Source organism: Scyliorhinus canicula, chromosome 9 (genome assembly GCF_902713615.1).
Source record: "Scyliorhinus canicula chromosome 9, sScyCan1.1, whole genome shotgun sequence".
Lineage (NCBI taxonomy): Eukaryota > Metazoa > Chordata > Chondrichthyes > Carcharhiniformes > Scyliorhinidae > Scyliorhinus > Scyliorhinus canicula.
In genome coordinates, this window is record NC_052154.1 from 142943667 (window position 1) to 142964635 (window position 20969).

The 20969-nt window shown below is 48.2% G+C and overlaps 1 protein-coding gene across 1 annotated transcript in view; it reads right to left on the reverse strand.

The window, feature by feature from the left end:
• LOC119971758 (T-complex protein 11-like protein 1) overlaps positions 1–20969 on the reverse strand; it is a 128612-nt gene that overhangs the window by 76397 nt on the left and 31246 nt on the right. The window contains 2 exon segments of the mRNA XM_038807816.1: positions 12552–12684; positions 17862–18062. Coding sequence (XP_038663744.1) covers positions 12552–12684; positions 17862–18015 — 287 coding nt within the window. The 5' untranslated portion in view covers positions 18016–18062.

Genomic DNA, 20969 nt, shown 5'->3' on the forward strand with positions numbered 1-20969 from the left:
GCAGCATCAGCATCTGCAGATGCTCGAGGCTGCGGACCATCTTCTGGACCCCGCCCACACCCTGAAGACTGGGCTCCCCATCTGGTCAGGGAAGGACCCAGAGGGGGAGTCCTACAATAGCTCAGGGTGTGCAGACATCGCTGGTTGTTTGAACAGATGATGGACAGCGCTTGCCACAAGAGACTCCACTTCAACGTGCAGATGGTGTGGAATCTGTACCATGTCCTCATGGACCTGGCACCATGGGGAGGAGGAGGACACTTGCTCCAGGTGGCCGCTAAAGTCACTGCAGCCCTGAACTTTAACTCCTAAGGATCATTCCAGGGCTCGAGTGGGGACCTGTGTGGCATCTCACAGGCCACAGGTGCATTTGACAAATCACGGATGCCCTATTTGCTTGGGCGGAAAACTACATAATTTTGACATTTTTTTAAAATTTAAAGCACCCAATTCTTTTTTTCCAATTTAGGGGCAATTTAGCGTGACCAATCCACCTGACCTGCGCATCTCTGAGTTGTGAGGGTGAGACCCACGCAGACACAGGGAGAATGCGCAATCTCCACACAGACAGTGACACGGGGTTGGAATCGAACCCGGGTCCTCAGCGCCGTGAGACAGCAGTGCTAACCACTGTGTCACCATGCCACCCATCATTTTTGACATGTACCAGGCCCAATGAGATGTTGGGGCAGCAGTTATCTCCGCCAGTCCAGGGGGTCATAGATGCCACGCATGTTACCCTGAGCTCACTGGGCCATCTGGTAGTGCCCTACATTAACAGAAAGGGGGTCCATTCCATGAACATACAGCTCTTCTGCGGCCACCAGATGATTCTATACCTGACCACGTGTGTGATTATATGGCAATTACATTGTTGAACCAATTGAATTGTTAAAGGCAATTGGCTCAGCTACAAAGGATCACGGCAGGAACAGAGGAGTGTTGAAGGAATTAGAAGATTCTGTCACTTTGCTCAACTGTCTTGTGAATAAACGTGCCTGGGGTAAAAGAGTAGCTTTACACTTACACTTATTCTTTCACCATATGCTATGATTGGAATTAACACTGAGGAGTGCCTTTCACACTCAGAGCTCCCTGAGAAGAGCTCACAAATATGGCAGGCTGTTGCTCCTACCTCTTGGGTGAGCAATGGCACTAACCATCTCTACCCACGGTGGCAGCACATCTATGGGGGACTCCAGGAACCCCCCCCCCCCCACACACACACACATACACACACACACACGCACGCACACACACACTCTCTCTCTCTTTCCTGGCCACACAGGTGCGAAGAGCTCATAGACAAGGTAATAGGTTGCAGGTATTCACCCAGCAGCCACTGGACTGCTGGATCTGGCTCTCCATGAGGGTCGCTAACTCTCTAAGGAGGAGGCCATGAGCTCACACATCTGCGACATAACGTACTCATTGCCTGGATGGACTCCTCCATTGTCCATGCAAGGGTGCACATAACCTCTGGCAACTAAACTAGATGGTCCACTGTCTTTTCCTGCAACTCCAGCAGATTCAATTTGGCTGACTCCAGAGACCCATTATCAGCATGGATCTGGACTCCAACAGTCAGGAGCCTCAGCTGTCACAGCCTCTGTCAGCTTCTCCTGGTTATCTGAGGTGTTGACCAGCTTGTGACCCGGAATCAAGTCACAAATGCATATCCACTCAGTGCTGGTGAAGGGAAATGAGGTGATGTTGCAATCTCTGAAGTTTGGATACTAGGTAGACTGAGAAGGCAGCAACCAATCCTTCCAGAGGATGAATACCTGCATGGTCTAACAAACAATTAGGGTTTAGGTCTTTTCTGTTTCCCTCTCCTAACCATGCGCGATGGAGGCTTCATTTCTGCTCAGGTGGTTAGCACTGCTCCTCACAGCGCCAGGGACCTGGCTTCAATTCTGGCCTTCAATGACTGTCTATGTGGATTTTGCACTTTCCCCCTGTATCTGTGTGGGTTTCTCCGGGTACTCTGGTTTCCAACCATAGTCCAAACATGACCAGGTTAAGTGGATTGGTCATGTTGAATTGCCCCTCAGTGACCAAAGATGTGTAGGTTAGGTGGGGTTAGGCGGATAGGGCGGAAGAGTGAGCCTAGGTACGGTGCTCTTTCAGAGGATCAGTGCAGACTTGAAAGGCTGAACGGCCTCCTTCTGCACTGTAGGAAATCTATGGTTCTATTTTAACCAATCTTTTCTTCACACTCATCGCACATCAACCTGACCTCACCATGAACTATGGCCCAGCCTCCCTATTCTCCAGCTTGGTCCTCAGTGGGTATCAGGGTTCATATACCTGACACATGTCCACCAATCTTCATCCTTTTTTTCGCACTGTGGACTCTATCCCCCTGCAGTAAGAAAGAGAAGGTGAGCCTCCACAAAATACTCAACTGCTCCCCAGCTCAACTGGCTTTCTTCAGGACCATAATGGGGGATCCCAATATCTCAATCCCATGTCCAATTTCATGGGACTTGGAGGATTTTGACCAACAAGCCTGTAATGCACCTACAGCCATTTCTCATGAGCTGCTGTTGGGGTTAGGGTTAGTTAATACTATTCTTTCATCCACTTGGCCAATCCTTTTGCACGGAGAGACACATTGAGCGGAATTCTCCGTAGCCCGACACCGAAATCGGGTCAGCGATCAGGCGGAGAATGGTTTCCGAAGCCGGATCCGGGGCAGGCGGCGGTTTGACACAGGTTCGCGATGCTCCGCCCCCTCCAAATCGGTGTTGTGACCATCTAAAATCCACAAAGGATAAATGGAATTGTGGTCAAGTCAGGATGCAGACAGTACACAGCCCTGTGTATTGAGCAAAGGAAAACCAGACCAAATTGAAACTTGTGCCTGTTAAAGGTCAATCACCGATTTTCCCAGGACAACAGACTCAAATTAAGGAATAGCAACAGTAGCAAACTCCCCGGAGCCACCTCCCATTATTTGGAAAGGCCTACGCACTTGGAACAATAACGACTAGAACCCACCCAGCCATCAAGGTACCTGCCCCTAATTGGCCAGTATCAATTAGAGTGATCGAGACCCTATTGATCCATTGGATCCTGAGTTCACCCCGCCCAAAAGGGCGCGAAAGAGGAGAAGGGTAAGAGGCCTGCACACTCGGGATCGATCTCTTTTGGGACCGGCCTGTGCCCACACCAAGACCCACGATCGCTACTTGGAGAGAGACGAGACGCAGCCGAGACAAACCTGACGATTTCCAGCCAACACACGTGGAGACTCAGATAAAGGCCTTATCTACCTGTACAGAGCCAGTCATCCAGAAGTTAAGTAAAGGTCATCTTAGTTGATAGGTGTAGTTTAATGCGTAGCCTCGTGTATCATTGCACAGAGAGATATGTCTTGTGTTTAATAATAACTGTCTTTTTAACTAACATACTGGTTGTGTGATCATTTGGTCAATAAAAGAAACATACTCGCTGCTTGTGGATTGCAAATAAAGGTAGCAATAGTATCATCGTGATGTCGCAAGGCCATTGGCGCGTCTTCAGCCAGCCCACCCGTGATGCTACGCCCCGATGGGCCGAGTTCCCGACCACGTGGGCCACGTGTGGTCCCAGCAGTCGGGTACCTGGCATGCCGGCTGCGGACAACGTACAGCGTCTCCACTCTCACCCAGATCCATGGCTTGGCCGGGGGACTTCTGCTAGGGTTGGCAGGACTGGTGGACAGGCGGTCGGCTGTGGGGTCAGGGTGGACAGATTAGGGTTCGGGCATCCCGGCGCCCTGTTTTCCGGTGCGACCAGTGCAGGCCGTCAGCCCTGCGCATTCGCGGCCCAACCCGGCGATTCTCCAGCCATTATCCGTAGCGCCATTGCTAGCCCATCACCAGTACCGGATTTGGGGTTTGCGTCGATTTTCCCGTCGTGATCCACCCTTAGCCGCTGGAAGGGTGAATTCCACCTACTTTACTTTGACCAATGGACAGGCACAGCGTGCTCATCACTCACTCACATCATTCTTGCAGTGCAGAGAAGGTCATTCATCTCTTCCAACACTGGATCCAGGTGCTAGACTTCATGGCTGCAAATCCCCACTGCTATCCTCGTCCTGGCTTCCTTAGTCAGCTTGGTAGCAGAGGTTAGCACAGTTGCTTCACAGCTTCAGGGTCCCAGGTTCGATTCTGTGTGGATACTGTCTGTGTGGAGTTTGTACATTCTCCGTGTGTTTGCGTGGGTTTCCTCTGGGTGTTCCGGTTTCCTCCCACACTCCAAAGATGTGGCGGTTAGGTGGATCGGCTAAATTTCCCTTAGTATCCGAAAAAAAATACGGTTAGGTGGGGTTAGGGGGATAGAGTGGAGGTGTGGAAATAAGGTGGTGGTGTGGGCTTAGGTAAGGTGCTCTTTCCAAGGTCCGGTGCAGATTTGATAGGCTGAATGGCGTCCTTCTGCACTGTAAATTCTATGAACCCATGGTCAGCTGGGAGGGTTTCTTTTTGCCACCTGTTGTGAACAGCCTTTCCCCTGTTCTCATGTGGCCTAAAGGAGATTATGCAGGAAGGCATCGCTGAACCATTGGGCCATACTCTACCATGTGACATTTCTAGTGACAGGCTCCTGCCCCATTCATGTGCTAAGCACTGTAGACACTGGAGGTGATGGTTGTTGGTCTGGACGATGAGGGATCTTGTGGTTAAAGCTACTGGCGGAACATTACAATGGCAGAATGATGATGCAGGAAGTTTTTAGCTATTATACACTGGTTTGCCTGCTGTTTAGAAACGCACCAGCACCTGTGCTCCCATCACCTAATACCTGTATCACTGCCTTCCATGACTTTGAAATTGGCGGGCACCGCACCTCTGCTTTGTTCCTAGGCCAGCTGCTTCTGCCCTGAATGGCAATGCAGCTCCTGTTCCCAATGGCAATGCAGCTCCTGTTCCCAATGGCAATGCAGCTCCTGTTTTCAGTGGCAATGCAGCTCCTGTTCCCAACGGCAATGCAGCTCCTGTTCCCAATGGCAATGCAGCTCCTGCTCCCAACGGCAATGCGGCTGCTGTTCCCAACGGAAATGCGGCTCCTGCTCTCAACGGCAATGCAGCTCCTGTTCCCAACGGCAATGCAGCTCCTGCTCCCAATGACAATGTAGCTCCTGTTCCCAATGGCAATGCAGCTCCTGCTCCCAATGGCAATGCAGCTCCTGTTCCCAACGGCAATGCAGCTCCTGTTCCCAACGGCAATGCAGCTCCTGTTCCAAACGGCTATGCAGCTCTTGTTCCCAATGGCAATGCAGTTTCTTTTCCCAACGGCAATGCAGCTCCTGTTCCCAACGGCAATGCGGCTCCTGTTCCCAATGGCAATGCGGCTCCTGTTCCCAATGGCAATGCAGCTCCTGTTCCCAATGACAATGCAGCTTCTGCTCCCAACGGCAATGCAGCTTCTGCTCCCAATGACAATGCAGCTTCTGCTCCCAATGGCAATGCAGCCTCTGTTCCCAACGGCAATGCAGCTTCTGTTCCCAATGGCAATGCAGCTCCTGTTCCCAATGGCACTGCAGCTCCTGTTCCCAATGGCAATGCAGCTCCTGTTCCCAATGGCAATGCAGCTCCTGTTCCCAATGGCAATGCAGCTCCTGTTCCCAACGGCAAGCAGCTCCTGTTCTCAGTGGCAATGCAGCTCCTTTTCCCAATGGCAATGCAGCTCCTGTTCCCAATAGCAATGCAGCTTCGGCTCCCAACAGCAATATAGCTCCTGTTCTCAGTGGCAATGCAGCTCCTGTTCCCAACGGCAATGCAGTTTCTTTCCCCAATGGCAATGCAGCCCCTGTTCCCAATGACAATGTAGCTCCTGTTCCCAATGACAATGCAGCTTCTGCTCCCAATGGCAATGCGGCTCCTGTTCCCAATGGCAATGCAGCTCCTTTTCCCAATGACAATGCAGCTCCTGTTCCCAATGGCAATGCAGCTCCTGTTCCCAATGACAATGCAGCTTCTGCTCCCAATGGCAATGCAGCCTCGGTTCCCAACGGCAATGCAGCTTCTGTTCCCAATGGCAATGCAGCTTCTGTTCCCAATGGCACTGCAGCTTCTGTTCCCAATGGCAATGCAGCTCCTGTTCTCAATGGCAATGCAGCATCTGTTCCCAATGGCAATGCAGCGCCTGTTCCCAGTGGCAATGCAGCTCCTGTTCCCAATGGCAATGCAGCTCCTGTTCCCAATGGCAATGCAGCTCCTGTTCCCAACGGCAAGCAGCTCCTGTTCTCAGTGGCAATGCAGCTCCTGTTCCCAATGACAATGCAGCTTCTGCTCCCAATGGCAATGCAGCCTCGGTTCCCAATGGCAATGCAGCTCCTTTTCCCAATGGCAATGCAGCTCCTGTTCCCAATAGCAATGCAGCTTTGGCTCCCAACAGCAATATCGCTCCTGTTCTCAGTGGCAATGCAGCTCCTGTTCCCAACGGCAATGCAGTTTCTTTTCCCAATGGCAATGCAGCTTCTGTTCCCAATGACAATGCAGCTCCTGTTCCCAATGACAATGCAGCTTCTGCTCCCAATGGCAGTGCAGCTCCTGTTCCCAATGGCAATGCAGCCTCGGTTCCCAACGGCAATGCAGCTTCTGCTCCCAATGGCAATGCAGCCCCTGTTCCCAACGGCAATGCAGCTTCTGTTCCCAATGGCAATGCAGCTCCTGTTCTCAGTGGCAATGCAGCTCCTGTTCCCAACGGCAATGCAGCTTCTGTTCCCAATGGCAATGCAGCTCCTGTTCTCAGTGGCAATGCAGCTCCTGTTCCCAATGGCAATGCAGCTCCTGTTCCCAATGGCTATGCAGCTCCTGCTCCCAACGGCAATGCAGCTCCTGTTCCCAACGGCAATGCAGCTCCTGTTCCCAACAGCAATATAGCTCCTGTTCTCAATGGCAATGCAGCTCCTGTTCCCAATGGCAATGCAGCTCCTGTTCCCAATGGCAATGCAGCTCCTGTTCCCAATGACAATGCAGCTCCTGTTCCCAATGACAATGCAGCTTCTGCTCCCAACGGCAATGCAGCTTCTGCTCCCAATGGCAATGCAGCCCCTGTTCCCAACGGCAATGCAGCTTCTGTTCCCAACGGCAAGGCAGCTCCTGTTCTCAGTGGCAATGCAGCTCCTGTTCTCAGTGGCAATGTAGCTCCTGTTCTCAATGGCAATGCAGCTCCTGTTCCCAATGACAATGCAGCTCCTGTTCCCAATGACAATGCAGCTTCTGCTCCCAACGGCAATGCAGCTTCTGCTCCCAATGGCAATGCAGCCCCTGTTCCCAACGGCAATGCAGCTTCTGTTCCCAATGGCAATGCAGCTCCTGTTCTCAGTGGCAATGCAGCTCCTGTTCTCAGTGGCAATGTAGCTCCTGTTCTCAATGGCAATGCAGCTCCTTTTCCCAATGGCAATGCAGCTCCTGTTCCCAACGGCAATGCAGCTTTTGCTCCCAACGGCAGTGCAGCCCCTGTCCCAAAGGCAATGCAGCTCCTGTTCCAAACGGCTATGCAGCTCCTGTTCCCAACGGCAATGCAGCTCCTGTTCCCAATGGCAATGCAGCTCCTGTTCCCAACGGCAATGCAGCTCCTGTTCCCAATGGCAATGCAGCTCCTGTTCCCAACGGCAATGCAGCTTCTGTTCCCAACGGAAATGCGGCACCTGCTCCCAACGGCAATGCAGCTCCTGTTCTCAATGGCAATGCAGCTCCTGTTCCCAATGGCAATCCAGCTCCTGTTCCCAATGGCAATGCAGCTCCTGTTCCCAACAGCAATATAGCTCCTGTTCTCAGTGGCAATGCAGCTCCTGTTCTCAATGGCTATGCAGCTTTTGCTCCCAACGGCAGTGCAGCCCCTGTCCCAAAGGCAATGCAGCTCCTGTTCCAAACGGCTATGCAGCTCTTGTTCCCAATGACAATGCAGCTTCTGTTCCCAATGGCAATGCAGCTCCTGTTCTCAGTGGCAATGCAGCTCCTGTTCCCAACGGCAATGCAGCTTCTGTTCCCAATGGCAATGCAGCTCCTGTTCTCAGTGGCAATGCAGCTCCTGTTCCCAACGGCAATGCAGCTCCTGTTCCCAATGGCAATGCAGCTCCTGCTCCCAACGGCAATGCAGCTCCTGTTCCCAATGGCAATGCAGCTCCTGTTCCCAACAGCAATATAGCTCCTATTCTCAATGGCAATGCAGCTCCTGTTCCCAATGGCACTGCAGCTCCTGTTCCCAATGGCAATGCAGCTCCTGTTCCCAATGACAATGCAGCTCCTGTTCCCAATGGCAATGCAGCTCCTGTTCCCAACAGCAATATAGCTCCTATTCTCAATGGCAATGCAGCTCCTGTTCCCAATGGCACTGCAGCTCCTGTTCCCAATGGCAATGCAGCTCCTGTTCCCAATGACAATGCAGCTTCTGCTCCCAACGGCAATGCAGCTTCTGCTCCCAATGGCAATGCAGCCCCTGTTCCCAACGGCAATGCAGCTTCTGTTCCCAATGGCAATGCAGCTCCTGTTCTCAGTGGCAATGCAGCTCCTGTTCTCAGTGGCAATGTAGCTCCTGTTCTCAATGGCAATGCAGCTCCTGTTCCCAATGACAATGCAGCTCCTTTTCCCAATGGCAATGCAGCTCCTGTTCCCAACGGCAATGCAGCTCCTGTTCCCAACAGCAATATAGCTCCTGTTCTCAGTGGCAATGCAGCTCCTGTTCTCAATGGCTATGCAGCTTTTGCTCCCAACGGCAGTGCAGCCCCTGTCCCAAAGGCAATGCAGCTCCTGTTCCAAACGGCTATGCAGCTCTTGTTCCCAATGACAATGCAGCTCCTGTTCCCAATGGCAATGCAGCTCCTGTTCCCAACGGCAATGCAGCTCCTGTTCCCAATGGCAATGCAGCTCCTGCTCCCAACGGCAATGCAGCTTCTGTTCCCAACGGAAATGCGGCGCCTGCTCCCAACGGCAATGCAGCTCCTGTTCTCAATGGCAATGCAGCTCCTGTTCCCAATGGCAATCCAGCTCCTGTTCCCAATGGCAATGCAGCTCCTGTTCCCAACAGCAATATAGCTCCTGTTCTCAGTGGCAATGCAGCTCCTGTTCTCAATGGCAATGCAGCTTTTGCTTCCAACGGCAGTGCAGCCCCTGTCCCAAAGGCAATGCAGCTCCTGTTCCAAACGGCTATGCAGCTCTTGTTCCCAATGACAATGCAGCTCCTGTTCCCAACGGCAATGCAGCTCCTGTTCCCAACGGCAATGCAGCTCCTGTTCCCAACAGCAATATAGCTCCTGTTCTCAGTGGCAATGCAGCTCCTGTTCTCAATGGCTATGCAGCTTTTGCTCCCAACGGCAGTGCAGCCCCTGTCCCAACGGCAATGCAGCTCCTGTTCCAAACGGCTATGCAGCTCTTGTTCCCAATGACAATGCAGCTTCTGTTCCCAATGGCAATGCAGCTCCTGTTCTCAGTGGCAATGCAGCTCCTGTTCCAAACGGCTATGCAGCTCTTGTTCCCAACGGCAATGCAGTTTCTTTTCCCAACGGCAATGCAGCTCCTGTTCCCAACGGCAATGCAGCTCCTGTTCCCAATGGCAATGCGGCTCCTGTTCCCAATGGCAATGCAGCTCCTGTTCCCAATGGCAATGCAGCTGCTGTTCTCAATGGCAATGCAGCTTCTGTTCCCAATGGCAATGCAGCTCCTGTTCCCAATGGCAATGCAGCTCCTGTTCCCAATGGCAATGCAGCCTCTGTTCCCAATGGCAATGCAGCTTCTTTTCCCAATGGCAATGCAGCTCCTGTTCCCAACAGCCATGCAGCTTCTGCTCCCAATGGCAATGCAGCTCCTGTTCCCAATGGCAATACAGCTCCTGTTCCCAATGGCAATGCAGCTCCTGTTCCCAATGGCAATGCAGCCTCTGCCCCGAATGGCAATGCAGCTCCTGTTCCCAATGGCAATGCAGCTCCTGTTCCCAATGGTAGCCATGATGTGGAGATGCCGGCGTTGGACTGGGGTGAGCACAGTAAGAAGTCTTACAACACCAGGTTAAAGTCCAACAGGTTTGTTTCAAACACGAGCTTTCGGAGCACGGCTCCTTCACCTGAAGAAGGAGCCGTGCTCCGAAAGCTCGTGTTTGAAACAAACCTGTTGGACTTTAACCTGGTGTTGTAAGACTTCTTACCCTGTTCCCAATGGCAATGCAGCCTCTGTTCTCAATGGCAATGCAGCTTCTTTTCTCAATGGTAATGCAGCTCCTGTTCCCAATATCCATGCATGTTCTGCTCCCAACGACAATGCAGCCTCTGCCCCGAACGGCAATGCAGCTTCTGTTCCCAATACCAATGCAGTTCCTGTTCTCAATGGTAATGCAGCTTCTTTTCCCAATGGCAATGCAGTTCCTGTTCCCAATGGCAATACACCTTATGTTCCCAATGGCAATACAGTATATGATCCTAATGACAATGCATTCTAGATGCCAAATATAGACCGCATTATGTCTGCAAATTCCAGCATACCCTCCTACAAATCCCTAACACCTGATACGGCATCCGTTATTAGTCTCCTCATTAATTAAACACCATGTTCTCGGCTATTTGCTTTGAACTTCCTGGAGCTGGAAACCAACAAATGTATCTCCCTTACTGGCAGTAAAGATTCATACCCTAATTTAGTGTATTTATGAACCAAAATGAACATGGTAAACCTACCACTGACAGACAAGAATGAAAGAGAGAGCAAGCCAGCTGACATAAAAGAGACAACCTGCAGGAAGATCAGTAGCGATAAAGGGATTAGGAAATATTTAAAGGGTACGTAATCATTTGGCAGTTCAGAACCTGAATGTTGCAGAAAAAGAGAGACATGTCAAAGCTTTTCGTCTTGCACTTATCAAGACACTGTCAAACCTTTTTGTTGTGTCTCATCAAGACATTTCGCAAGAATAACAGTATAACAGGAACATATTTTATACTGTATGAGAAGAAAGTGCTGATTGATTTGCAAGTGGACTCTGATTGGTAGAAGTGTTGCCCATTGAGAATAATTGACAGACATTCACTGAATCATTCCTGAGGGAAATGCCCTGACAAATCAGGGTCAAACCGCCTGGTTTAAATTTCAGCAATGCTTGGCAGTTACCTATCAATCACCATAAACTGGTGCAGTACCCAGTCCAATTGCCAACCAATCAACACTCTTCTCATACAGAACATATTGTTGTTTTCTTCTTATATTGATATTCTTGCAGCCTGTCCTGCTGCGTGCAAGATGAAAAGCTTTGACATGGCTCTTTATTCAGGAATATTTAAGGGACAGTGGAAACCAAAATTATGGAGAGGGAAAGTGAGAGTATTATTAGAACAGAAGTGTGTACAAGCAGAGATTCATTTTCAATTTAAATTGCCCAGTTCTTTTTTTCCCAATTTTTTTTCCAATTAAGGGGCAATTTAGTGTGGCCAATCCACCTACTCTTCTTTGGTTTGTGGGAGTGAGGCCCACACAGGCACGGGGAGAATATACAAACTCCACATGGACAGTGACTCGGGGCAGGCATCAAACCCGGATCCTTGGCGCCGTGAGGCAGCAGTGCTAACCATTGCTCCACCGTGCTGCCCCGTATACAAACAGAGATAAAGAGCACAAAGGAAAAGATGACAAAAAGATTTGAATCGTCCGTTCCCTACTTTAATTGACACCAACAAAGAGGTTTTTTTTTATTGTATAAACCAAGGAATATACACAACATTTTCTATTCCAACATGAAAAGCCAAGGGGGTTTGGGCGGTGAAGGGTGGAATTCTGGTCAGCAAATCCAGAATTCCTGAGTCCCTGGCACTCCATAACAGGTGTATATTTTCTTTAAACAGCAGGTTCCTCATCCAAAGTTCCGCCTGATTGACAGGTTTAGCTTCGAGTCACACAGGTTCCAACAACCGGTAAGGAGCTTGTAGCTGTTTGAGGGAATGTGGGGGAGTTCCCTACCCCGAGGGTGTGTTTGCTTCCTGACCTTCGGTGGGCTCTGCTCATCCTGGCCCATAGGCAATGCTGCAAAGGCATACATCTTTTTTCCTCCACCACCCCTGAGCTGCCATGTTTCCCAAGGCCGAGGACACCCAGCTAGCCAGGGTTAAAATATAATGCAGGCTCAATCTGAGGCTGCTAACCACATTACACCATTTAAATGGTTAACCAGTCTCCCGGAAGTGGGTTGGCTACCAGCCCATGTTCTGCCTCTATTAAACCTGGAATTGGGCAGTTTAGAAACCAGTTTGAATTTTTTTACATTTTAACATCTCATCCAACAACCCAGTTGTTTATGAGAGTTAAAATCAACCCCACAGTGTTTCATGAATCCAATGTTTTAAACTATAATTTTGAATAACAAGGAGGAAAATTCAGATTACCCTAACTCCATATCGCCTTAAACCTGCAGATCAATGTTAAATCTGGAAGTCAATAATCAGATTACAAAATTCAGAATGAAGAACCAGAAAATCACACGGTTGGGTCTATCTAATAATTAACTGATATATTTACACAGTGGATTAAAAGGGCTAAAAAATAAATAAACACTTTTGCTCTGCTCAACGAACCTACCTGCTCTCTGGTAGATCACGTCGTTTGATTATGAAACTTTCATCAACCACTATCTCATGGGCTAGAGCCATGTTACAAACTCCTTTCTCTGCCTCAATTAGCTCTTCTACAGAAACCAGATGGGGAGAAACAGCTAGAAATACAAAAAGAATCACAATTAAACCAGGGTCATTCTATTTTGCTCACAAAACAAAGTCATACATCCGCTACCATTTAAACAAAGTGCAGCATGTTGACCTTTTAGAACACCACCATTAAGATCACTTTCAGGTAGTGGAGCAAATTCAAGAAGTAGAAGGTCTAACATGTGAGACATAATCAGGTGGCTGAAACAAGAGTTTAGGTAAGTGAATTCGGAAACAGGAATGTTTTGAACTCAAGAGTCAAATCTCCTCTCTTTAAACATCAATTTAAATCATAACTGCACAGGGCACCTTGAGTTTAGCAAAGTAACCAGAATTTTATTCCATTAGTCTATTTCCCACTGCATTGCTGATGGGATACTTTTATTTATAAAACTTGTACTTTTAATACTACATGCATTGTATTTGTAAAACGGTTCAATTCAAATCATTCTTCTATTCCATTTATAATCTGAGGCTTTACAATTAAAAGAAAGACTTCCATTTATGTGGTACCTTTCATGAATATCGGAGGTCCTAAGGTGTTTACAGTGAACAAAGTACATTTGAAGTGGGGGACAGTTTAGCGCATTTGGCTGAACATGTGGGGCGCAATTCTCCCATCGGGAGACTAAGTCATGATGTCGGAGTGAAAACCGGAGTGTTTCACTCCGGCGTCGGAGGCCGCTCCCAGCCCCCTATTCTCCTGCCCCTGGCGGTCTATGAGCGGCACCGCTTCATTTACCCACGCGGGCCTTGGCGCCACGCAAATGACGTGGCTGGCGCCGCGTAAATGACATCACCCACGCATGTAGGTCCTCCCCGCAGCCGCCCCACAAGAAGATGTCGGTTGGATCTTGCGGGGCGGCGGAGGAAAGGAGGCCCTCCTTCAGAGAGGCCGACCCGCCGATCGGTGGGCACCGATCGTGGGCCAGACCCCTTTTGAGGCCCCCCCCCCCCCCCCCCCCCCGCAGGTGCAAGAACCCCGCTCCCCCCCCCCCCCAGCATTCCCGCGCTATTCCCGCCGGCAGCGACCAGGTGTGGATGGCGCTGGCGGGAACCTGTCGTGTTGGGCAGGTCTGGGCCGGAGAATCGCCGCTCGCCCGTTACAAACGGCGAGCGGCGATTCTCCCAGCGGCCAGCCGTGAATCTCGCCGCGCCTGTTTGGGGGGGTGGGAGAATTGCGTGCGGGTGCCGGGGCGGCGTGGCGGGACTTGCTCGGCGCCCCGGCGATTCTCCTACCCGGCGTGGTGGTGGGGGGGAGGAATTCCGCCCGTGGTTTGTGAAGCAGAGAGAAACCAACAGCTTTGGTTCAATTCCCGTACTGGCTGAGGTTATTCATGAAAGACCACCTTCTCTACTTTGTCCCTCACCTGAGGTTTGGTGATCCTCAGGTAGTAAATCACCACCAAACAGCCTTCCCCCTGAAAGGGGAAAGCAGCCTATTGGTCATCTGGGACTATGGCAATTTTACATTTCATCTGAAGTACAGTCAACTCTATTATAGGTGGCAGCACGGTGGCCCAGTATTTAGCATTGCTGCCTCATGGCGCCGAGGTCCCAGGTTTGATCCCGGCTCTGGGTCACTGTCTGTGTGGAGTTTGCACATTCTCCCCGTGTTTGCCTGTGTTTCGCCCCCACAACCCAAAGATGTACAGTGTAGGTGGATTGGCCCCGCTAAATTGCCCCTTCATTGGAAAAATTGAATTGGATACTCTAATTTTTATTTTTTTTTATATTTCTTAAACACTCTAACATAGGGAGCACAGCAAACTCTACAAACAGCATTGGGATAATGATCAGATAATGTTTTTTTTGTGATCTTGATTGACCGAGAAATATTGGCCAAGACATATGGGGTAACTCTTATTCAGAATTGTGCTACGTGTCCACCTGAGAGGGCAGATGCGGCCTTGATTTAACATCTTATCTGAAAGATGACACCATCGATAGCCTCACAATCTTCATTACAGAACTGGATTGTTAGCCTATGTTTTTGCGCTCAGGTCCTGGAATGGGGCTAGACTGACTTAAAAGCTGACACTCGCATTTGTTGAATGATTCTGCGCAAAGATTTGGCTGGCATTTGATTTTATTTAATTCAATACAAATCAGAAAAATTTGCTCTGCTGTCATCACTTTGTTATTCCAATGCCATTCCTTATTACGGTAACAGTAACCAACACTAATGGCGACCAGAGGCCAGCAAGACTTTTCAGTTATATTGTTCCCACAGACTATTACTTTTTAAAAATAAATTTAGAGTATCCAATTCATTTTTTCCAATTAAGGGGCAATTTAGTGTGGCCAATCCACCTACCATGCACATCTTTGGGTTGTGGGGGCGAAACCCATACAAACACAGGAGAACGTGCAAAGTCCACACAGACAGTGACCCAGAGCCAGGATCGAACCTGGGGCCTTGGCGCCATGAGGCAGCAGTGCTAACCACTACGCACCCGTACTGCCCCCCCCCCCCCCCCACAGACTATTACAATTGATTAAAGTAGTATTACTCTTATGTTTTTTTTAATCAATTTACGGGATGTGGGCGTTGCTGGTGTTGTGGTGGACATCTTCCTACTAACCACAGAAGACCAAGGAGCAGGTTATAATAGTTTATTCATGATTCAAGTATGGAAGGAACTACCCCAGAGAAACCTCTGGAGGAGCAACACAGTTCGCTAACACAGAAATCACAGGGAGAGCATTCTAATACAGCTGTGAAAGGGACAGCAATTTTTTTTGTCGTTTTTAAAATAAATTTAGAGTACCCAATTCATTTTTTCCAATTAAGGGTCAATTTAGCGTGGCTAATCCACTTACCGTGCACATCTTTGGGTTGTGGGGGCAAAAACCAAGCAAACACAGGGAGAATGTGCAAACTCCACATGGACAGTGACCCAGAGCCAGGATTGAACCTGGGACCTCGGCACCATGAGGCAGTTGTGCTAACCACTGCGCCCCTGTGCTGCCCTAAAGGGACAGTATTCTGACATCAGTCTCTCCCAAGTCACAGATTCAGACTGCTATACAATTAGTTAGTATACAGAACATTGTTTTAAAATTCCAATCTTGCCTAGGTTTATTAAACCTTGTCTGCAATCTAACTAGGAAACATCAAACAAATAAACAACCTTGCTGGCGAGTTCTGCTGAAATTTGGACTTGAAGTATAGAATTTGACTAGCATTACTAGAATTTACACTAATGCAGGGGTGTTAAATCTATTCCCCTTTTTACTAAACCTATTAATTCTCTTTTACACTGGGTGGGCCAGCATTTATTGCCCAACGCTAATTGCCCTTAAAGAAGGTGGTGAGCTGTCTTCTTGAACCACTGCCATCCTTGAGGTGTAGGTACACCCAGAATGCTGTTGATGTGTTGGGTATGCTGGGTCTGCGAGGACTGTGTTTACCATAGCAGTGAGAGAGACAGGCTTCCAACACTTGAATAAATGCAACTCTATTTTATTGAACTCTCAACTATTAAACATACTTTCTGAGTTTACTGGAGACCTGAGGCTAACCTGGCCAGACTATCTTACTACCACATGGTGGATGTTCGAGTTGTTGCTCACAGGCTCTGACTGTCTCAGAGGCTGCATCCCAAGAGACCGGGAAAACTAGTGCCCTCTGGTTTTATAGTGGCCGTGTCCTGGTCTGGTGATTGGCTGCTGTGTTCTATGTGTTCATTGGTCATCCTGTGTGTCAATCAATGTCTGTCTGTGCACCATCATATACTTGTGTGTATATTATGACAGCTGTTAGGTTGGGAGTTCCAGGATTTTGACTGAGTGAAAGTGTTTGAGCTGCTTGCAGAAAAATACTTTCACTGTACACGTGGCAATAAACAAATCCAATCCAATATTTCCAAGTCAGGGTGGTTATTGACTTGGAGGGGAACCTCCAAGCGGTAGTGTTCCCAGGTATCTGCTACCCTTGTCCCTCTAGATGGTAGAGGTTGTGGGTTTGAAAGGTGCTGCCTTGGTGAGTTCTTGCAGTGCATCTTATAGCTGGTACACATGGCTCCCACTGTTAGTCAGTGGCAGAGGGATTGAATGTTAGCTGAAGGGCGTACAAATCAAGCGGGCTGTTTTGTCCTGGATGGTGTTGAGTTTCTTCAGTGTTTTTAGAGCTGTCCTCATCAAGACAAGGGGAGAGTATTACATCACACTCCTGACTTGTGTCTTGTAAATAGTGGACAGGCTTTGAGGATTCAGGAGGTGAGTTATTCGCTGCAGGATTCTTTGCCTTTGACTTGCTCTTGCAGCCACAAAATTTATATGGCTAGTCCAGTACAGTTTCTGGTCAATGGTAACCCCCTAGGATGTTGATAGTAGGAGATTCAGCAATGGTAATACTACTGAATGTCAAGAAGTGATCGTTACATTCTCTCTTGTTGGAGATGGCCATTGCCTGGCACTTGTGTGGCGTGAATGTTACTTGCCAGCCCAAGCCAGGATATTGTCCAGGTCTTGCTGCATTTGGACATGGACTGTTTCAGTATCTGAGGAGTTTCGAGTGGTTCTGAATATTGTGCAGTCATCAGCGAACATCCCCACTTCTGACCTTATGTTGGAAGGAAGGTCAATGATGAAGCATTTGAAGATGATTGAGCCTACTACCCTGAAGAACCCCTGTACTGATGTCCTAGAACTGAGATATTTGACCTCCAACCATCTTCCTTTGTGCCAGGTATAACACTAACCAGTGGAGGGTTTTCCCGTTTGCTATTGACCCCAGTTTTGCTGGAGCTCCTTGAATCCATAATCAAGTGCTGCCTCGATGTCATGGGCAGTAACTCTCACCTCTGGGGTTCAGCTCTTTTGTCCATGTTTGAACCCAGAAGCTTAATGCCATGAACAATCAGTAAGTGCAAGAACACATATCCAGGTTAGCATTTACAACTACATCGAGATGTGCACATAATGTACAATGTACAGCAGTTATAGAGATGAGAATAAAACTGATACAACAGGCTCCATGCAATGAAAGATAATAAGCAAGTCCAGTGCTAGTTCCTACAAGGGACCCCTGTTGCTACATTTTGAATTTTGAGTATTATACACATTGTAAGCACAAGGGGGTAGATTACTTTATATGAAATACCTTCTGTGTCCTTCCCTTCTCTTTAACTTATAAATATAATAAATTTGATTGCACCAAAATTCATGAATACAAACTTACATGTAAGAGTGTTTTCACTGTGGGATATTTCAGGATTCTGCCTCAGTTGATTTCGTAGATCCTCAGTTTCAGAATTATCTTGTCTATTGTGAGACGTACTCTCAGTATCGTCCTCGCCACTACCTGTGGATGGTTTACCTGGCTCCAGGGGCATGTTTGATGTGCTCCAAGTGTCCTCTGTATTACTTTCTATCCTGGAACCTGTAAACAACATCGGTGATGATCATTACTCTTGCATCACATTGGGGTCGGCCAACAATGTTGGGCGTGATCTACTGGCGGCATTTCGCCCAAAAGCGGCACGGCACAACGTGGCCAGTAGATGCTGAGAGATCCCTCTTCTGGGATCTACCCAGCTCGCCACGCCTCTTGAGGTCTAACGTGATCTCACAAGACATTGTAAAGTGAATCCCACCCATTGTTGGCAGATAACCTTTTCGCAAATCTGCATATTAGAGGGAGACAGCTAGTCTCACTCTAATATGCACTCCCACAATCTAATCAAGGTATTGGGATCTAACACCTTTGCCTTGGAGATCTCAGGCGAGCGCTGTTCAGTGCTGGTCCCCACAAACAGGGACAAGATGTGGGAGTCTCCCAGGGGATTGGAGGTCACCAGGTGCTAGCCCCTGGGCAGAGTGGCACCCTGGCACAGCTGGTACCATCTGGGCATCTTGACCCTGCAGCCTGGCATTGCAAAGGTGTCCAGGTGGCACTGCCAGGGTGCCATGCTGGCAGTACCATGGTGCCGATCTGGCATTTTTCTTGTGATGGGGATTGGGCCAAGGGGTACCCTGTGTGGGTGTGGGGGGGGGGGGGGGGGGGGGGGGGGGGCGGGGGGGGGGGGGCCTGAGAACCTCCTTATATGTGAATTTGGGCTTTGGCGGAGTTCAGGGGTCATGTCGTGGGGGTCGAGAGATCTTCTGCAGTGAAGAGTTCGGTGTGCAGAGTTCCTCGGTGCAGAAAACAGGAGTGAGTGCAGGCTCGTCGGGGAGGTCCACGCTGAGGCCCTGAATCTACCCGAGTGGGAACAGAGTTCCATTCGATAGCATGGGGTTTCCCGGCACTCCAAGTACCTGGTAATACCCAGTTAAACACATTTGTTATGGGACTCTGTTCCCATTTGGGCAGATGGTGCTCATTATTTTCCTCTCAGGAACAAAATTTCTGTTTAGACATCTACAAAACATCAAATTAAAAAGGGCAGCTATTTTACTGATCGAGTCAATAAATTATTTTAGTGCTTGATTGACCCACATTATAAAAATCTAGCTTGCTCAAGGCCATTAACATTATGCAAAATGTCCGAGATGGTTTCAAAATCTTCTCAACAGATTATGTCTGGTGTATATCAACCAGATTGATGCCAGGGTTTAAAGGGTTAAATTGTGAGGACAAGTGTATTCCCCTGAGTTAGGGCAGTTGAAGGTGATTTAATTACAAAAGAGATTCAATAAGGACAGATAAGGAGAAACTACTCTGATGGGAGGGTTTAGACTAAGGGGAAGTAATCTTACACAATCAAAGCTAGAACATTCAAGAGTCAAATGAAGAGGTAATTTTCCACCAAAACCGTATGGGCATATTGGAACTCTGCCTGAAAAAGCTGTGAATATTGGGTTAATTGGCATTTTCAAAATTGTGATTGACACATTATTTTTGGTATCAAGAAGCCTTTACCAAATGCATGTAAGTGGAACTGAATGTCTACTTCTATTCCTATATTTGTTCCATGACCCTGCAAAAACCACTAACAGGACCAGAAGTATACTTATATAACCACAGAGCATCAGGGCCCCACAGAAATTTCCACTTCAATTCAGATAAAGTAATCAAACCATGGAAAACTGAAGATTCAACAAGTGTTAAAGAAAATAGTGGAAAGGGAAGCATGATCTATAAAAGCTTTAAAAGGACTTGTGCCTTCACGACACAATTTAAAAACATTAAATTGCAACACCTCTGCTTTGTCAAAACTGTCTCAAAATGTTTTTAAAATTTAATTTTGGTCAGTGGTAACCCCCCCCCAGGATGTTGTTAGTGGGGGCTTCAGTGATGTTAATGCTATTGAATGGCATGGGGGAGGTGATTATGGGTGATTCTCTTATTTGAGAAGGTCAGTTCCTTACACTTGTATGGCACGAATGTTATTTACCACTTAAGGATGAACATTGTCATGGTCTTGCTACACATGGACACAGACTACTTCAACATCTGAGGAGTTACCAATGAGGCTGAAAATTGCCAGAGCCTCCCCACTTCTGACTTTATGATGGAGGGAAGGTCATTGATGAAACAACTGAAGGTGGTTTGGCCTAGGACACTACCCTGAGGAATTCCTGTAATGGCATCCTGGGACTGAGATAATTAGCCTCCAACCACAACCATCTTCCTTTGTGCTAGGTATAACTCCAAGAAGTGAAGAGATTTCCACCCGATGTCCATTGACTTCAGTTTTACTCTGGCTCCTTGATGCCACACTCTGCCAAATGCTGCTTTGATGTCAAAAGCAGTCACTCCCACTTCATCTCTTGACTTGAGCTATTCATCCATGTAGAGAAGATATCCACTTTCAAATTTGTTGTTTGGGTGCAGATAAATACTACTGACTATATATATCTCTTCAAATAGTGCTTTGTTATGTCAACCAGGGAGCACCTCTTAAAGATATTTATTAAACATCACTATGCTTTCTTCCCAAATTTATATATCACAATATATGTTAGTCTTTTTCTAAACTTTCACTTAAACACGTCATTGTCATTTATATGAATGACCTTGGCAGATGAAGTCATCAGCTACACCTGGGGGGGCTGTGAAGGTCCAGTAGATCATTTTCAAACTCGATAGAGTATCATGTTTATCCAGATCAGTGGTTACCTATGTGATTGTCCACTGCTGGCAGTTCAAATCTTGGGAAATGTCCCCATTGCAGTTTCAGTAAATACTTGTCTTCCCTAATTCTTCACATTTATTGGCTTTGTAAAACCAGCCACCTCTACAAAGACTGCAAATGTTTTCTGCTTGTAATTATTAAGTGTCCTAGTTTGATGATCTGCAGTGGAGCAAATAGGCATCAACAATGTATTAAAAAAAGTAAAAGCTGAC